General features: G+C 47.1%; 1 protein-coding gene across 4 annotated transcripts; it reads right to left on the bottom strand.

Moving 5' to 3' along the window:
- Window positions 1–214: 214 nt before the first annotated feature.
- Window positions 215–18,275, bottom strand: NPHS1 (NPHS1 adhesion molecule, nephrin). Of its 4 annotated transcripts, none has more exons than XM_045582511.1 (29): window positions 17,654–18,275; window positions 17,329–17,544; window positions 17,130–17,252; window positions 16,793–16,921; window positions 16,171–16,252; window positions 15,709–15,812; window positions 15,401–15,528; window positions 15,141–15,312; window positions 14,808–14,965; window positions 14,466–14,610; window positions 14,237–14,361; window positions 12,840–13,026; window positions 12,574–12,703; window positions 12,205–12,377; window positions 11,643–11,783; window positions 11,422–11,562; window positions 10,777–10,898; window positions 9,585–9,756; window positions 9,331–9,487; window positions 9,105–9,256; window positions 7,543–7,654; window positions 7,276–7,457; window positions 5,508–5,564; window positions 3,734–3,853; window positions 3,570–3,594; window positions 3,387–3,462; window positions 3,130–3,181; window positions 2,919–3,034; window positions 215–731 (listed from the first exon to the last, which is right to left on the bottom strand). In XM_045582511.1, the coding sequence occupies exons 1-29, from the start codon at window positions 18,012–18,014 to the stop codon at window positions 600–602; spliced, it is 3,990 nt and encodes a 1,329-aa protein (XP_045438467.1). In that variant the 5' UTR covers window positions 18,015–18,275; the 3' UTR covers window positions 215–599. The 4 variants fall into 4 exon arrangements, with proteins under 4 accessions (XP_045438467.1, XP_036296616.2, XP_045438468.1 ...); XM_036440723.2 differs by having other exon boundaries at window positions 3,130–3,223; window positions 17,654–18,274; XM_045582512.1 differs by having other exon boundaries at window positions 3,130–3,166; window positions 17,654–18,274.
- Window positions 18,276–19,483: the final 1,208 nt, after the last annotated feature.

The raw sequence follows: 19,483 nt of genomic DNA, 5'->3' as shown, positions 1-19,483 counted from the left end.
GTATTTTTCCATTGATTTTTAAGGAGAGTGAAAGAGAGAGGAAAAGACAGAGAGAAACATCAATTTGAGAGAAACATATTGCCTCCTGCATGAGCCCCAGCCAAGGTCCAGGCCTGCAACCAAGGTACATGCCTTTGATCTGCAGGCTGGCGTTCTATCCACTGAGCAAAACCGGCTAGAGCTACTGAAAATAATAAAACAAATAGGACACATGAATAGTTCATACATTCCACTTATTATTACCTATTTCAGATGCAGTTAAACCATAAATGAGCTTAGTTTTTAATGTCTTTTTCCATATCTGAAAAAGCATAAAAACCCTCAGAATAACTTTTCATTATTGAGATGTATTTTTACAATTCACTGTGTCCCTTCAGAGAAGTTTCATTTCTAAAAGTAACTCCAGGAGGAACCTTGTTTACACTTTGACATCAGTTTGAATCATTTTTGTCACTTACACACAGCCCTTCTCTCCTCTTCTGAAAAAGTCCAATCTGTTTGTGTCTTATGGAACTCCAAAGTTCATCCCAAGCTGGAATGAAAAGTACCATGGAAATGTTTTGTCCTACAAGTGTAGGGAAACAGTGTTGAGAAGCCTGTCACACCAGATGTCCCCCCAGCTCAAAGTGTAGAGAATCAGGTTCCATAGGATTCAAGTCTCCTGCCACCTGATCATAGATTCCTCTTGGATCATCATATTTGTCCTCAGACCAGTGGAGGTCACAGGGGTCCTGACAAACAAAGGTGGAGTTAGAACCATTGAGAGATGCCTTATGGGTCATCATTGCAGCTCTGGAGGATACACTCATACTCAACTTCACAGAGAAAAAAAAAGTTTCACCTTCTAATTATGTGTGTGTGTGTGTGTGTGTGTGTGTGTGTGTGTTGGATTTAAACATAGAAAAAGATGAGAGTGATTATAATGAACTCCCACATACCATCACCTACCTTTGATAATATTAACCCTTTGTCAATCTTAATTTATCTATATCTCTATATTCTCATCCTCTACTCCCACTAACTGGATTATTTTTTAATATATTTTTTATTTATTTCAGAGAGGAAGAGAGAGATACAATAGAAACATCAATGATGAGAGAGAATCATGATTGGCTGCCTCCTGCATGCTCCACACTGGGGATTGAGTCCATAACCTGGGCATGTGCCCTGACCGGGAATTGAACCTCCTGGTTCATAGGTCTATGCTCGACCACTGAGCCACACCGGTGGACCTAACTGGATTATTTTTAAGCAAGACCATGATATGTCATGATTTCCAGTCAAAAAAAGTATTTTAATATAAGATTATGAAACTTTTAAAAGCCCATGATATTGGCTAAGGAAATTGTGAAGTGTGAGTCATGATTCTGTTAGTCCTATGAATTGCAAAACATTTCCTCACAAAATGGAAAAGAAAAAAGATCGTAAAGAGCTGTCCTTATGGGGGATGTGCTTTGCCCTAAGTTTGGGAGAAATGATTGTTTCAGCTCAGAAAACTTTACAGAAGATTTGCTAGGGGCCAAAGTATGGCCTCCTACCTGTTTTTGAACCATTCAAAAGCTAAGAACAGTTTTACATTTTTTGGTGGCTGGGAAAGTATCCAAGGAAGAATAATATTTATGACATATGAAATTCAAATTCAGTGTCCAAAAAAAGTTTTATTGGAACTTAGCTGCACTCATTTGTCTGTGTATTGTCTATGGATGATTTTACACTATAATGGCAGAGTTTCGTAGTTTTGAGGACAGAATGTCCTGCAAAGCCCAAAATATATATTATCAGGTCCTTTACTGAAAAAGTGATTCAGCACCATGGACAGCACTGTATACTAGTTTTATCCGCCCTGGTAGGGAGAACAGCGCCCATCTGGGACAATGCTACAGAGGGAGATCTTTGGCCCAGAGGTGCTGGGATTCACCAAGGCTACACCAAAAATCAGGTGTTCTGCCCCACCTCTTTTACTGTGAGGCAGTTAGTGGGGGTTAGTTGATGATAAAGTGCCTGTCTGTTGCTTTTGCCTGTCCTGCTACCATGCACACTTCTCCTGTTCCCTCTGCCACTCTCTCACTCTCAATCCAGTCCATTGAGTGGGGCTGGCTCCTACTCCCTAAAGCCATGCATTGATTCAGACCTGTCTAATTAGCATATTTCACCTCTTGCCTCTGTAGTTCAGTGATGAGTGTGTGACCCAGGCTAGATCAATGTCAGCATTGGGGCTTTGGAGCTAATGGAAAGAGGCATCCTTTTTCCTTGAAGGTTTCCGGTCTAATAGGATTCAAACCTGGATTTCTGGGGGACATGTTTAAGGAGGAAATTCTTGGTCCAGCTGTGTGGGTCTGAAGACAGTTCTATGCCTTGATATTTTGATTGAGTCAAATTTTTTCCCTCTGTATCTCTCTGATTAACCAGTGTAATGGTGATGGCTAACTATCCAACAAAATGCATACCTTTTTTCTTGCATAATAATATAACTGTAGTAAGACATAAAACTGCCAAGCTAGACTAGGTTTCTCAACCTCCTTTGTAGTTAGATTTAGCCATGTGACCATGTTTTCACCAGGGGAATGAGTAGAATGTGTAATTTCTGGGCCTGGACCATAAGGCATAGTTGATCCTCCATCACACTCTTTTCTTCTTCCACTGGTTGAAGCCCCCAGTGAACAGGCCCATCAATGCAAAGTTGGATGATGTGCTAGGGGATGGCAGAGGACCACAATGGAAAGAGCTTGGATTCTGTAACAGCCATGTGTAGTAGGGCCACTCATTTCTGACTACTGTGTAAGAAAAAAATAGACTGTCTTGTTTAGGGCACTGGGTTATTTCCAGGCCTGTTTGGTATAGCAGCTAGCTTACCCTAAGTAGCAGAATGTAAGTTTTGGGTACTAGCCAGGAAAGACTTCTGCAGCTACAAATCTCACCATCTGTACTTTATCGTACAGGGGTCCCCAGGCCCCAGAAGAGTCATACAGTCTTTCCACCTCATCATATAGGTGCCCAGGAAAAGCCATATTCTCCTCCTCAAGACCTGTGAAACCTGGAGTTGGAGTAGAAAGAAGGAATGTTCATGTACCCAGTCTAGATATCAGTGGTATCTATGAATGGAGGATTTCTGATGTGGTCATAACTCACCTCTGGGATAAGATACCTCCTCCAGTGTTGGTGGCAGCTGGGGATTGAAATCCTTCATGGAGTGATAATATGGCTCTACGTCTGTTGTGCTAACCTGTCAACACCACCAGTGCCCCACAAAAAAACAAAAAAACAAAAAACACAAGATAGTTTTTTTCATCCTTTGACTCCCTGGAAAGGTCAATAACTAAAGGTAATGGGATTTTAGTCACTGTCAGTGCCCTGTCACTGGGACTGTCAGGAGCATCCCCACTCACTGTGGAGCTTTGATTGTCTAGGTCTGTAGTCCGCTGGCTCTCTTCATATTCATTCCTGATTGGGCCCTCCTCCGACCTTCCAGGTTATAAGTACGGAGGGCAGTTGGGGGTTGACTCTTAGACACCCATCGCTCCCAAACCTCTTCCCTCAGAGCCTTTTTATAGAAAAACATTCCCACTTACTCTGCTTCTGTCTTTTCTGAGATGCCTGAGGGAAGTAAAAAAAAAGGGGGGGTTAGAGACACCCCCCTCCCTAAGCCCACCTGGCCCTGGAAGACCTTAAATATAGCTCCAGGGCTCCCCATCACCCTTGGGCCTCAATCCCAGCAGGGAAAGGGTCTCCTCACCCTCAGCAAGATGCCTCAGTCTCCGCTGCCAGAGAAATCCTCCCACACAGGAGGCATTAGAAAGCAACAGAAGACCCCCAACAGCAAACAGTACAGGCATCAGGGGCAGTTCTGTGGAGTCTGAGAGCAGAAGGGACCCCCCCTTAGTGAAATCAAAACAATGACTCTAAGTTCAGAGCAGAGTTCTCTGAGAAAAGCCATTCCTGACAAGGCAAAGCCCCTCTTCATAGGTCAGGGAAGCAGATGGACTGGGGTTTCCATGTCCTCTTCTTGCCACCCCAGGGCAGGTGGCTCCTTTCTCAAGTCAAACCATTAGCAGAGGGTCCTTTGTTTGCCTGAGCCCCATGTAGGAACTCAGACAAGAACTTCAGCTTCTTAGCTGGGGATTCAAGACCTTCTGTGATCTTGCCTCTTATAATATCTCCAGCCTTGTCGACCAACTATAAACCCTGGCATTAGACCCTCCAGCCACACAAACTAACCATGCTATTTCCATAAAAAACTTGAAATAGTCAATTGTCCATCATTAAATGTTCTTTCTTAACTTTTATTCACCCTTCCAACTCTATGCCAAATGACTTCCTCTTTGCACAAACTTACATCCTAGACACTATCAGACTCCTCTGCTATATCTCTGAGGACAAGACTAAGTCCTTCTAAGTAGGCATTTGTTCAGGATTCATTCCCCATCTTCTGCTAACAGCTCTCATTTTCCTTTGAGAAAATAGCCACTTCCCCGCTCTCATTTGGTATGGTTCTGTGGGACTTGTAGAGGACACATGGCCCAGCCTGGCCAAAAACAGTACTCATCCCTCTTTTCATAGTGATCAGTTCAGAGACCAGCATTTGACCCAAGGTAGATTTTTGCTCGAACATTTAGGACACTCCTCTGCAGACTGCTAAGAAGTAGAATGAAAGCCGGAGGAGTGAGACTTCTTTGTACCTGTGATGAAAGAACCTGAGAAGGAAGTCATCTTGAGATGAAGATAAAGTTGAGAGAGAGTGATAAATAGATTCTTGGTGAAAATTTTAAGGACCTGAATCCAGCCATACTTGGAATTTTTAACTTCATAAGCCAAGCAGTTCCTTTTATTACTGAGAACAGCCAAATTTCTGTCATTTGCAACCTTTTCCTCAAATTTTGAAGGGGATTATTTGCAAAATGGTCATAATTTTCCCTCTGTGTCCATACTCCTGAGTAGTCCCCTTTCACACTGATTTGGAGTTGAGCCAGGTCACTTGCTCAGCCACTGAGACAATACGAAATGTGATAGAATCAGAAACTTGAATCAGGTGCTTGTAAATCAGAGCTTGCCCTCTCTTGCTGTTCTTGAGACACCTGTGACCACCCCGTGTGAACAAACCAAGGAGAGATATGTGGCCCAGTTATCTCCATTGTCCCAACAAAGAACCATATTGTCAGATATGTGAAGAGGAGGTCATCCTGGACCAACCAGTCCCAGCTGCGCTGCCAACTGACTGAAGCCCAGACTACAACTGCTCAGCCACTCATAGAATCATGAGAAATGTTTGTTGCTCTAAGTGCCCATGTTTAGGGTCATTTTTTTATGCAGCAAAAGCCAACTGATATAGGTTATACATGGGGAATAAAATCAGGTAATTCTTTCAGGCAAGAATAAGAACTAAGGAAATGGTTTGGGGTCTCCTGAATAGCATTAAGAGACTGTATCTATAAGGCAGAGAAGACAGGGTTAGAGACCAGAAAGTTCTATTTTCAGGGGAGAGAGGGATTTGCAGGGGATTGAGGACTTACCTGCAGGCTGCTCTGTGGGCAGCTGGTAGTCAGGTTCTCCAGAAGGCTGGTCTAGACCTAGAGGGTGGATAAAAAGATTGTGAATTAACATTAAAAAATCTTGAATAAGCCTTAAATATCTCAGTTTCCTATTAAGCTTTTCATCCCATTTTGATACTCATGGGAACTGATGTATGGTTTCTCATGAATATTTCAATAAGAACTAAAAATTGCTGATAAGGATGATAATACTATTAATAACTATTCTAATGCCTACAATAATAATAATTGTTGCTTAGTGTTTTATGGTGTGCCAGGTTCTTTTAACATGAATTGACAGTTTTTCAGGTTAACTAAAAAACATGCTGGCTCTCAGGATCCCTTAATAGAGGTATAAATTCTAGATCAAGGGAGTTGAGTGCCATACTTTATGCTTTAGTTCTTAAAGGGAAGACTGGAATGGGGTGGGAGGCAGCAGAGAGAGCAGGGAGTATTTTAGAGATGGGAAAGGGTCCATACCTCTATGGGTAAAAGGCTGCTCTGTCAAAAAGGGGAAGACAGAAAGGGGGTGCTTTCATGGGGCAAGCACTTACTTTGTACAAGGCCTTGTTCTAAACACTTCAGATACATTTATTTATTTAATCCTCACAACTGTGTGAGATAAACCTTGCTTTCAGAACTAAGGCATACCTTATTTTGAGAAACTGTGGCTCAAAGAGGTTTAACTGAGGCTCAAAGAGGTAAAGTAACTTGCTTACGGTCTCACAACTAGGACTCAGCAGAGCTGGAGCTTGAACACAGGCTTGTCAGAATAAGACTGTGATTAGCCATTACACTACTGATTGGCCTTTCAGAGGCAAAAATGTTCTCATCAGTCATATTCAAAGAACTTGTCCATTTCATCAAAGTTGCTGAATTTATTGGACTAAATTTGTTCTCAACTAATACTTCCTTATTATTCCCTTAATGTAATGTCCTTTCTTTTATTCATGATATTGGTTAACTCATGTCTTTTCTCTTTTGCCTTGATTAACTTTATAAATGTTATTGACTTTTTCAAAGAAACAGCTTTTGGTTTCATTGATTTTCTTTTCTGTTTTTGAGTTCACAAATTTCTGTTCTTTTTAATATATATATATTTTATTGATTTTTTTACAGAGAGGAAGAGAGAGGGTTAGAGTTAGAAACATCAATCAGCTGCCTCTTGCACACCCCTACTGGGGATGTGCCTGCAACCAAGGTACATGCCCTTGACTGGAATCGAACCTGGGACCTTTCAGTCCGCAGGCCGAAGCTCTATCCACTGAGCCAAACCAGTTTCAGCAAATTTCTGTTCTTACCTTTATTATTTCATTCCTTTTGTTTACTCTTTGTTAATTCTGCTCTTCTTTTTCTAGTATTAATTTGAGACCATCTTTTTTTAAATCTAATATGAGCACTTAATGCTATAAATTTTCTGCAAAGCACTGATTTAACTGCATCTCACAATTTTCATTTTCATTCATTTCAAACTCTTTTCTAATTTTCTGGTGTCATTAGTTACATTCAGACAGTATAGTTCAGTAACTAAAATCTAGTCTCCGGAGATCATCTGCCTGAGTTTTAATTTCATCTCTACCTCATTCCAGCTGTGTGACTTTTTACAATATGCTAAGGTAGCTGTCAACATGCTCAGGTTAATCTCTCTGAGCCTCAGTTTCTTCATCTGTAAAAGGGCAATAATAGCACTGACTTCACTATGTCACCCTTTAAGTCCTCTGAAGAACTGCCCAAAACTGTCCCTTCTGACCTCGGGTGGTGATAGAGATCTGGGATCCTTTGTCAGTTAGTCCACTGTCTCCCAGCGCATTACTGGCCAGCAGCCAGATCTTGTATCGTGTAGAAGGCTGCAGCCCAGTCAGTGTGAAGGTGGTGGCCTGGGGTGGTAGGACATCTATGTAGAGGAACCCTGGGGTCTCCAGAGCCTCATACCTGCAAGAGGGAAAGAGGTCTGCTATTCAAGGGGGTGCCCCAGCTCTGTTGGCTGTCACCCATTCCTGTCTTTACAGGAACCAACCTGATTTGGAACCTCTGTGGCAAGCCCCCATCAAAGCCAGGCTTCCATTCCAGTCCCACCGAGTATGGGGTCATACTCACAACCTTTAATCCAGATGGAGGATCAGGGCGGCCTTTAAAGAAAAGGATGAGGAAAGTAGTCAGAGGATACAAAAGGATTCTGGAAGATTCCTTCCAGATTCTTCTTAAGAATTTTTTATTATTGATTTCAGGACAGGGAGAGAGAGATAGAAACATCAATGATGAGAGAGAATCATTGATTGGCTGCCTCCTGCATGCCCCCTCCTGGGGATCGAGCACAAAACCCTGGGCATGTGCCCTTGATGGGAATCAAACCTGGGACCGTTCAGTCCACAGGCCAATGTTCTATCCACTGAGCTAAACCAGCTAGGGCTTTCTAAGATATGTTCTATAAAGTTATTGTGGACACTGAATTAACAAATACCATATGATTGTTTCCAGGAGAAATGCAGGATTAGGTTCCTACAAAACTCTAGTCAAACATTTTTATTAAACAACCACAACATGATCTTGTTTGTGTTTTTCTGTTGAAAGACACCTTATTTAATATAGTTTGTTCTACCCATGCTTGAATGAAGCTTTTCCAACAGAAGTATTTTCTCCATATGGCACATCACAGCCTTCTTGCACTTATGAACAGCAGGTCGCAGTTTAACACTATGCTTGGAAGCTATTTTAAATAGCAAAGCCACTAATAAAGAGCACAAATAGACGTCAAAAAGGGCACTTATTTACATATGAAAGCTTAAACAAGAAGGAAGCCTGTGGCTTTGTTCTACCTGGCTGAGAATGTGCTCATTGGGTGACTCTTATTTCTGACCCATTCTGTACATGTCCCTGAATGACTGGATCAACTGTATAATATATATGTTTCTTGCAGTGGATTTTTTGTGTGTTTATCTCACATCCATTTCCCTTATTTCTTCTGGTTACAGAACCCTGAGTATCCTTTCGAGAAACATTTGCCCACATTCTCAGGCCATATGCTTCTGATAGAAGTGACTCCACTTATAGGATGGACATGTGACAGGGCCTGGACAAGAGTGTCACCTTCCCCAGATCACATGATTGGTTTATGGCTGGGAGCTCAGTAGAACCTATAAACCTTAATCCCAGTATTTTCAAACCACTATTCTCTTTGTTGTTGCTGTTTTTCATACACTATTAAGAGAAGAAAAAATTCTGTTTCCCTGGGAAATCTAACAGCCCACTATGAGAAGTCTTATAATAAAGCCAACAGAGAAAAGCAGTCCTGATAGACAGAGAGTTCCTGATGACAGCTGAACCTAGATTCAGTGACTCCTGAAAATTTACTTTTAAGTTACTTGGGCCAATAAGGCCCCTCCTTCTTTCTTTCTTTTCTTTTGGTTGTTGTGGGTTCCCTGCAGATCCAGTCTCTATTAGAATATTCAGGTCAGGCAAAAACTCCATTCTTACTAAAACACTGGTTTCAGAAACACTGCTAATATGGGACCAATTAGAGACTTGGGGTTTGACCCAAGAAGCACCTTCCCAAACCCTCACAGTCCTTTCCCAGCGTACTGATGCTGACGAGTTGAATGTTGGTGTGGTCTGAGCCAAGGGGGTTGGTGGCTGTGCATGTGAAGAGAGCATAATCCTGGGCTGCAGAAACGTTGGCAATCGTCAAGAGACTGCTATGGATTCCACCTTGGTGGTATGTGTGTTCTGTATACCTGGAGGGAGGTACAACAGAAACTCAGGGAGCGTGACTGGGGCTGGAGTGTTATCTGGCTGGGCCTGGGCTCACCTGGGATCCTGGAGATCCAGAGGGACCCCATTTTTAGTCCAAGTGAAGACAATGTTGGGGACACCTCGGGCACGACAGTGGAGGGTGGCGGAACTGGTGCTATCTCCAGCTGCAGCCACCTTAGTTAGAGGTGAGGGGTGTTCTACCTGGGGGGAAACTAGGAGAGGTTGGAGGTCAGCATGAAGTATTTGAAATACATGAGAGCTGTAGGTTTAGTGGCAGCCCTTGAAGTCAGAGTTATGGGTGTTACTTACATCTGACGATAAGTCGAACAAGCCCTCGGGCTGGAGGTGCCACACCATTGTCCACGATGCACTGGTAAGCACCTGCCTGGGCCAGCTTGGCATTGTGAATACGAAGATGCCCTGTGGACCCCTTTGATATCATCTCCATGTCATCTAGGCTCTGGTCCTCTTCCTCTTCTCCCTGGATGCCCAAGACTCAGAGAGATGGCCTCCAATCTTGCCCCAGTTCCATTATTCCCCAAACTGGGTCCCTTCTGTAGCCTCATTCTCTGAGCCACAATCATTTTTTATACAGATAGCAAAGAAAAAAATCCCCCTATCTACCATCCATCCATCCAACCATTCACTCATAGAGACATTTATCCACCTATCTATTGACTTAATCATGCACCTATTCATCCACTTGTCTACCAATCCATCCACCTTTCCTTCCACCCATTCATCCATTTGCCCATTCATTCATCTAACCATTTTTCCCCCTATATCTATTTATCTATTTGCCCTTTCATCTCTTCACCATTTGTTCTATCTATTCACTCATACATGCACACATTCATAAGTACATTCATCTGTTTATCAACACATCCATCTTTTCATCTCTTCATCCATTTATTTTATCATCCTTCCACAGACATATTTGTACAGATAGAGTATCCATCCATCTACTTTCTAATCTAATCCATTCATCTCCTCATTTCTCTGATTCGATTATCTAGCCATACATTTACCCTTTTATCCATCCATTCATTCACTTGTCCATTTATTTATCTGTTGTTCCATCACCTATTCAGCGACCCATTTACCTGTCAAACTACATATCCATCCACCTGCCCACCTGGTTATCTATCCGATTATCCATCATGCATATGCCATTCAACAGTTAGTTCTTGGAGAACACCTGCTCCCCCAAGAACTCTGGAGGGTTTGCAGAGGGAGGGGGCCATTGGGAGTCAAGATTGTTGTTAAGGTTTGGGACTGGGACAAATCTGAGGTCAAGTACAGGTGTACAGGTTTAAAATTGGGTTTGCAACTAGATTCAGTTGAACAAGTACAGAGTTAAGCTTGGAGATTAGTGGTTAGTCCCTGACATGTATACAGTCATTCAGGGTCATATAGATGTGATTCTTCTTCCCAAGGAGCTGACAGTTAAGAAACCACATTTCCCAGTCCCACCTCCATTTATCAAAGATTGGATCCTCACCAGTCTTTCCCAGTTGAACATCTCTGGAAGGATGGGATTGGCATCAGCGGTGCAGACTATATCTACAGAACCCCCAATATTCACCTCAGTGGGGTCCTGGAGAACTCGGATGGTGGGAGCATCTGGAAAAGGAGGCAGGAACTTGGGAAAAGCACTTGGACCCAGACAGGCCATGGCAGAAGAGGGTCCCAGGTGGGAGAGGTATCTTAGAGGTGTCAGTGGAAGTTATGGGTATGATACAATCTGCCTTTTATATGGAACACTTGGAGTAGTTCCCAGGATTAGTGAGGTTGTCCTGATTCTGTACTGTGCCTCTGTGGTGATGAGGGTGGACTTCCAGAATTGCATGGAGGTTGGGCTTCCACAATGGGCTTAACAGGTAGATCCATAATAGGTAGATCCCCTGTCTGGACAGAAATCGTATAGGATCTTTCTAGTGGGCAGTGTAGCCAAGGTGGGCATGGTCCCATTAAGGTTGGGGCTTTCAGAGTGAGAGGTTTCCAGGATGGGTGGATATCCCTGGGTGGGCAGAGCTTCCACAATAAGGAGACTCCACAGTGAGCAAGGTTCCTGGGTGGATGTCCTTTCCATAGTGGGTGGGGCTCCCTGAGCTGCCTATTTCCGAGGGTGATGGAGGAGGCTCACAGTGTACATCTAGCCGCACTAGAGCTTCAGCAGTGCCTTCCGAGTTCTGGCAGTGCAGCTGATAGAAGCCATCATCAGCACGGGTCACATTCCATAGCTGCAGAGCTCCACCAGGCAGGATGCGATGCCGGGGCCCACCAGCTGGGAGAGGTCAGGGTGAGGGGTTTGTCAGGTGGTCCCTTTCTGAAAACCTGTACCCCTTTTTGTGCCCATTCCTGCACCTGGGCTGAGGCGGTAACCACGGAAGGTCCAGTTGAAGGCTTCTGGGGCCGGGTTGGCAGACACTAACACAGGTAACAGTGCTTGGCCCTGCTCCACTGCAGTTACCACAAGCACCTGCTCCCCCAAGAACTCTGGAGGGTCTGCGGAGGGGGGACCATTGGGAGTCAAGATTGTTGTTAAGGTTTGGGACTGGGACAAATCTGAGGTCAGGTACAGGTGCACAGGTTTAAAATCGGGTTTGCAACTAGATTCAGTTGGACAAGTACAGAATTAAGCTTGGAGGTTAGTGGTTAGGATCCAGTTTAGGAAAGGGGTAGAGGGTAGTCAGGTTTAAGGATGGAGGGGGTGTTCAGAATGGGAATCACTGCCAGGAGTTATGAGAACAAAGGCAAGAGGGGTTTGGGCAGGAAAGGAGTTGATGCCTGGCTGTGATCAGGATAAAGGTCAGGAAAGTTTTAAGGTTCAGTATGGGGGACAAGGACAGTACCAAGGTGAAGACCTGAGTGATACGGGGTCAGGAGGGAATGGAGGGGTTCCAGGCCTTCAGGCCAGCACGCATACACAGCACGTTTAGTCGGTAGAAGGTGCTCAGGGTTTCCCGAAGCTGAATGCTGTGGGCACGACAGGTCATACGGTGGCCATGGTCACCGGATGACATCCTCAGAAGGATGCTCCTGGCGGCAGCAGAGCCTTTGAAAGGGGCGTTCCGGAGCGATGAGATCACGCCTTCCAGCCTGCGGACAGGGTGGGGCGGGGGTCACGTCAGGCAGGCGCGGGGGGAGGGGGGGGGGGAGGGGGGGGGGGGCGGGGGAAGAGCACAGGCAGAGGTGGGATGGCTACTGGGCAGGATGGCAGGCAGGCAGGAGCGGGACTCCGAAGGTACAGGGACTTGGCCAGAGTAAGGGAGGGGCGGGCCACTCGCACTCTCACTTCTCCCCTTCCTTGTCCCAGGACAAGTTGACCGGAGGGTTGCTGCTAACGCTGACGCACGTCAAATTCAAGGCATCCCCGGGGCGCAGCTCCGACGCGTTGGCCAGGATCGTCAGGTTAGTTGGGGGAACTTCGAGGACAGGTCAGAGGAGTGCGATTCAGGGGTAAAGAGGGGGCCCAGGCCCTGACACCAGGCTGAGCTCAGCCCTGCACCCCTCCTCCAGACCGGCTCTGGCCAAGCCCTCCCGATTAACCCGCCCCCTTACACTGCACCACAAGCTGCGTGGACGCGCTGAGCTGGCCCGCTTTGCACGTGAATTTGGCCTGGTTGTCCGACGGACCCGTGACGAGCACCAGCTCCCGGGAGAAGGTGCTCCCTGACTTCTCCACATTGCCCAGCTGCACCCGCCGCGGCTCCTGGGGCGGCCGCGGCTCGGTCACCGTGCGTGAGTCCTGAGGGCGGAGACTGACGGGAGGACCACGTAGTCCGGCCACTCCGCCCGGAACGCCCCACTGGGTTGGCAGCCACCAGCCCAGTAAAGCCTGTGTGAGGAGGAAAGGTGTGTGTGTGTCTCTCCCCCCCTTCCCCCCCCCCCCCCCCCCCCCCCCACCGCGGGCACCTTGCTAGGGCAGAGGAAGAGACTGGAGCTGATCACCCCCAAGCTGGAATCTCCCCTGACTAACCTGGGCCTCCCAAGCCCCGCTGTTTTGCGGTCCACCGCCTCGCCCATGTCCGCCTCCTCTTCTTCCCCGAGGCCTGCGATTGTTGGTGCCAACCCGTAGGCCTAGTCCTCAAAATCCACTCCAGCTACATTTACTAAACACCAAACTCCAGGAAACTCCCTTGGAATTCCCAAGCCTTTCCCAGAATTCCTTCATTTTTTCCTATCTTTGGTTCTTTTTCTTAGCATTCCCACTTACTCCCAAATTTCTTTTGATCATTCCCTTAATTCAATTGTCTTTCCACAGATTTCTGAATCCTTTCCCAATATTCTCTTATTATCCTCATCTTTTACTAAAATCCTTCGTGTGAACCAAAAGTCTTGGCATTTCCCCAAATTCCATCCAATTAAATGAAGTTACATTGCATTCCTATCATTTCTAGTTTTCCCCCTAGAATTTTCACTAGCTCCCTAAATTCCCAAGATCTTCCCAGAATTCTGTCAGACTTCCTTTTAATTTTACCAGAATTTTATTCACTTACCCCAAAATCCTAAGAATTTAATTTAATATTAATTTATGGACATTCAATGCTCTGTGGAATTACTTATCTTTCCCCAAATTTCTAGTCTTTAACCATCATTGTCTTTGTTCCTGGAATTTTTAGTCTTTCCCTAAAATTTCTGCCATTTCATCTGAATTCTGAGGTTTCACCAGATTTTCCTTGAATAAATTAATTGCCTTTTCTGTAGAATCCTGATCCAAAATTCCTTCATTTGAGATAAGATTCTCACTGATTTCCCAGAATTCCCAGGATTTCCCTTGGATTTAATTTAATTATTATGGTATTTGTCTGTGTCTTTTCCAATTCTCTGTCAAATCTCAAAATCTCCAGTATTTTTCAAGAAACTCAGTTTTTCCCCAAGATTTCCCAAAATTGAAGAGACAGGGCCTCATCCTTTCCCCACATTCCTGGCCACCTCAGCCCTTGCTTGGCACTGACCTTGTACCAGGTGAGGGAGGGGTCTGGGTTGCCTCCAATGGCCAAACACACCAGCTTCACCCGGGTTCCAGCCCGGAGGGCCTGCCCCTCTGGGGGCCCCTCGATCCACAGCTTCTGGGCAGGATCTGAGACAGAGAGAGTGGCTTTTCTCTTTGGGCTGAGGCCTGAGAGTAGGGTCTCTAAGCCAGGAGGCAGTCCCCTGCCTCCCCCTGGGTGAGGAGGGGCTCACATTTCACGTTCAGAGTGAGGGACTTTTTGAAGGTCTCCTTGGCGAAGGCCTCACTGAAGGCCTCGCAGGTGAGGGTCAGACCGTTGTCCTCCCGTCGTACCAGCAATGTCAGGTTGGACATGGAGATGTGGCCACCGTGAAGGCCCTGGCAGGGGAGAACTTCAAAACTAGGGACTAGAGCACCCTCATCAATGGACCAGAGGCCTGAGTCCACTCTATACCCTGGCAGTAACCCAGGAGGTCCAGGCCCCAGTCCATGTTCCCACGCCATTCTCTCCCAGATCCAAGAGATATGCCCTCAACTCCCTCCTCCCTCAGACCCAGGCCTGGCCCCTGCCTCACATCCATGACCGTCTCCTCTGTGGGCAGCAACTGCCGCCAGCCAAGCCACCACCGCAGCAGGACCCGTGGGCGACTGGACTTAGTGATGCAGGAGAGAGTCACATTCTTGTTCTCAGACTGGGATGCAGATCCCAGGATAGTAACAGCACTGGGAGGAACTGGAGGGAGAGAGACGCTAAGCAGAGCTGGATGCCTCACAGACAGCCCAGAAAGACAGGGAACTGGGTACAGGTGACAAGGTCTTTGGCATTAGACAGGCATGCTTTGGAGACACAAACAAATGGTTTCTCTGGTGCATGGACTGACAGATGGGCCCCTGGCACCAGGACTCACAGGTAACCTGCAGCGTGATCCCACGTTCCTGGATCTCTTTAGATACGCTGTTGTGGGCCTCACAGCTGAGCCTCACCCCATGATCTTCTGGCCGTATGACCATTACTAGCATGCTTCGGGCCACTGCCTGAGTATGCTCTGTGCCCCACGCTGTGGACATGGGCTGGCCATTCTGGAGACAGGTACAGACCTGGATCAGCTCAGGGCCAGCTCCTTATACCTGCCCTGCTCCCCACCCTCATGCCTGCTTCTGCCCTCACCTTCAGCCACTGCAGTGTAGCTGGTGGATTCCCTCCTCGGGCCATGCACAGCAGCTCCAAGCTCTGCCCTGCCCGCACATGCCCCTCTTCCAGACCTGGCCACTCAATCACAGGGGGTCCTGGGGGGACTGGAGAGCAGCAGTCACTTGGTGAGCCTGAGCAGCCCATCCACTCTTTCCAGACTCCCCAGTCTGAACCCTCATGTTTCTCTTTGAGAGTCAGAACCATTCATAATCCCTGTGTGCCCCCAGTACCTCCAATTCCTACTCCCTGTCCCCCGGCCACAGTCCACTCAGTTCCTCACTTACACAGAACATTCATGGTGATTGAAACCTTGATAGGGATATCCAAAGCTGGGCTGGACCCCTCACAGACCAGTAACTGCCCATTATCCGAGTTCTGGGGTGTCACCCTGGGGGGAGGGGGTTGGAGTTCTAAACTCAATCATTATCTTAAATCTGGGAACTTAGACCACACCTGGTCTAAGTCTCCATGCTGATTTCTTCTAGGATCTGGAGTTCCATGGAAGAGATTTGGGGGAATCAGGAATGAGAATTGGGTTCCCAGAGGCCCAAACATGGCCAAAATCTTTGTCCTTGATGCTCTGGGACTGAAATTCCCATGAAGAAGTTTTGTAGGGTCAGAGTGAAGAATTGGGTCCCAAATATTCACACCTGACCCAGGTTTCCATGCTTGAATCCCTGGGGCATGGGAATTTCATGGAGAAATTTGGGAGCCAGGCTAAGGGTAGGACATCCCAACTCCCATACCTGGCTGTGGCCTCTGTGATGAAGAGTTTCTCCTGGGATCCCTCATTCACGTCAGTAGTGATGTCGGAAATTATTTGTCCACCTTGGGGTAATAAGAAGGCAGAAGGGGTGCCAGGTTCTCCCCAAGGTGGGTCCTGGGGATCCTGGCCTGGAAGTCATAGGGTGGACATACTGCCCCCTCTCTCTCTTGGTTCTGGAGGAAAAACACTAGCTCCATTCCCTCCACATGTTCAGGACTTCCTGAATCCCAGAGTCCTCAGGGCTGGGCCCTGGGTCTCTTCCCTCTTTTCTCCTCCCTTCCCATTCCATCCTTGTTGGGTGTATCACCCACATCCATTACTCAGTTTTTCATTTTTGCACCAACGATGATACCACATCTCTATCTGGAGCCTCAACCTCTTCCCTGAGTCCCAGACCAGCAGCCCTGTGATCTCCTTGGTGCCTTTCCCTGGATTTCTCCTCCCATCCACCAGATTCAATGCTGGCCTCAGCATCTCCTCAAGCCAGTGTCCCCAACTCAGAAGTGTCATATTTTCTGGGGCCCCTATGAGGGCATGGGGTAGGCACACTACCTCCCAATTCTAGGGCCTCACACAATCCCTAGCAGTTCATCCACACTCACTTTGAAGGAAGGTGATGTCAGGTGCTGGCTTTGCATCCCCAGATACACAGCTGACCACGTACTCCTGCCCAGCTACCCACGTGACTGTGCTCCCTGCCTCAGGGGTCAGCTGAAGCGTCTTTGGGGGCACTGGTGAGAAAGGATCTGGGGTAAGCTGCCACCACCGAGAAGGATATGAAGGGTTTGGGCTTTTAGTCTCATTGCTCATGAAATCAGTTCTGCAACCTGGATCTGAGGAAGGAGAGGCTGGGAGCTTGTATTCTTGGGTCCTGGGGTAAGAGAGGACTAGAAGTCCAGACTCATGGGTTCTGGGGGAGGGGGTATCTCTCACACATACCCAGAATGGAGAGGATCACTCTGGGAGACACAAGCTCAGGCCCTGTCTCGGAGCGGCCAACCTGGCACTCATACTCTGCATCGTCACTGAGATCACATGCTTCGATATGCAGGTGGAATTCACCTGCAGGTAGGACCCAAGGTCAGGGCCACAGTCAGTCTCTGCTAACGGCTCAGGGTCTCAGGCTCTGATCCCTTACCTCTAGTAGGGTTGCCTTCCAGGTGGTAGCGCGGGAAGCCAGGGATCCTAGGGTCAGGACCTAGGAGCAGTCCATCTTTGGCCCATTGCACAACACTGCCAGGGGCACTGACCCCACATTGAAGCTCAGCGGCAGCCCCCTCCACCACCGTCGTGTTTTCAGGCAGAGCCCAGAAGCCTCTGGAGGCTGAGGCAGGGATCTGCACCTGGGCCAGGCCTGGGGACACAGAAATGTCAGCAGGAGAGGACAGAGGGTCTGTCTGGAGAACGTGAGTGGGAAATTAGGGCCTCTTAACACTAGATTATAAGGCCAGGATCCCACTTACCTGTGGCCAGCATTCCCATGAGGATCAAGGGAGCCCGGATGGGTATCCTCAGGGCCATTCCATGCCCTCTGTCTGTGGCTCCTGCAGTGCCCACTGCCTGCCTCCTGTGTCTGCCCCTGGCTTTCTCTGGGTCCCTCTTCCTATGTCTCTGTCTCTTGCTTTTCTCTTTGTCTCTCTTTTGCCATCTGTCTCCTTCTCTTTCTCTGTTTTTCCTTCTTCCCATGAGTCCATCTCTCCTTCTCATACTCTCTCCCTCTCTTTTCCTTTCTGTCTTTCTATCTCTCTCCATGCCCTGAGTACCTTCCCCTGTACCTTCTCCTGTCTTTCTCTCTATTTCTCTCTCCCTAAGATGCACACTCATTCTCTCTGAGCTTCTCTCCCCTTCCCCATAAGTCTCTATTTGTCTTTCTTATCTCCTGCCACCCCAATCCCTGCTTTCCTTTCACTACTCCCAGCCCTATAGAGAAGACCTGCTGTCAGAGTCCAGCAGGCCCTATGAGCCAAGGAGAGCAATGAGGCCGATAAGGTCAGTAGCAGAGCTGAGCCTTATTCTGGGAACCAGCCTGATCTTGTCCTTGCCTTGCTACCTTCCTGAGACACCCTCTCAAGTCTCCAGCTCCAGACCTATGTCCAGCAGGCTCCTCCCAGCCAGCTGGAGCATGAAATCCCCTGTCAGCACATGCCAGGCATATTCCTTGGTGCCTCCCCAGCCCCCATGACCCCATGAGGGAGTGCAAGTCAGACCCAGGCGTTCCCAGCTCAGCATGGAGAGCAGAGAGCTGGGCCTGGTTCTTCCCTGCCCTGGTACATGACCTTGGCAAATCCCTTCCTTCCCTGAGTAAACATTACCCCCTCAGTGATATTAGGGATGTCTGCTGGGGAGTGTGCAAGAGTGTATATATGAGAGACTGGGAGAGTGCAGATATCTTTCCCCTTTTGTGCACATGTATTGAAGTTCATTGTGAGTGAGCATTCGTGTGAATGTGGGGAAGGTGAGAATGAACTGTGATCTGTGAAAGCATGTGCAGAGTGTGTGAGTGTATATGAGTATCTAAGGTGCAAGTGTGCAGGGGACAAGGCAGCCAGAGTGGGTGGGAGTGAAGGGTAGTGTCTAAGATAACTAGCCCCAACTGTGGGCATAGCACTGAGCCCAGCTAGGGACCCTGTGGCAAGGGCCTTGTGAGTTATTTCTAGTTCACGTAACTTTCCTTTGCCTTTCCCTGTCTCTTCTGTGCTGTCTCTCTCCCTCCATCTATCCATCTCAATTTATCTTTCTATTTTTATTGATACTTTTTTTTAGAGAGAGAGAGAGAAACATCAATGTGAGAGTGAAACATCAGATTGGCTGCCTCCTGCACTGCCCCTACTAGGAATTGAGCCCACCACCTGTGCATATGCTTTGACTAGAAATTGAACTGGCAACAGTACAATATTGTGCACAGGACAATATACACCCAACTGAGCCACACTGGTCAGTGCTTGATTTATCTTTCTATCTTTCTCTCTCTGAGTTTCTTCTGTCTCCATGTCTTTCTCTATTCTCCTCTCTCTCCATTAGGTGGTTAATCTCAGTCAACCTTTAACTATGCCATAGTCTCTCTCTATATATGCCTCTATGTATCTCTACTTTTCTGTCTCTGATCTCATTTCTATTTCTCCCCTACCCCAACCTCATACTCTCTCTCACACACCAGGAGCTCAATAAATATTTGTTCTCAGTCATCCTTTCACTACACTTTGTTTCATTTGTTTCTCCTGATTGCCACATCTTTGAATTTTATAACCGGATGTTGGTTGGTCTGCCCTGCCCACTCCAGTGTGCTCATACAT

The sequence above is a fragment of the Pipistrellus kuhlii genome, unplaced genomic scaffold (assembly GCF_014108245.1).
Source record: "Pipistrellus kuhlii isolate mPipKuh1 unplaced genomic scaffold, mPipKuh1.p scaffold_m20_p_17, whole genome shotgun sequence".
NCBI lineage: Eukaryota > Metazoa > Chordata > Mammalia > Chiroptera > Vespertilionidae > Pipistrellus > Pipistrellus kuhlii.
The sequence above is the reverse complement of the archived record's forward strand: the minus strand, read 5'-3'. Positions and strand labels throughout refer to the sequence as shown.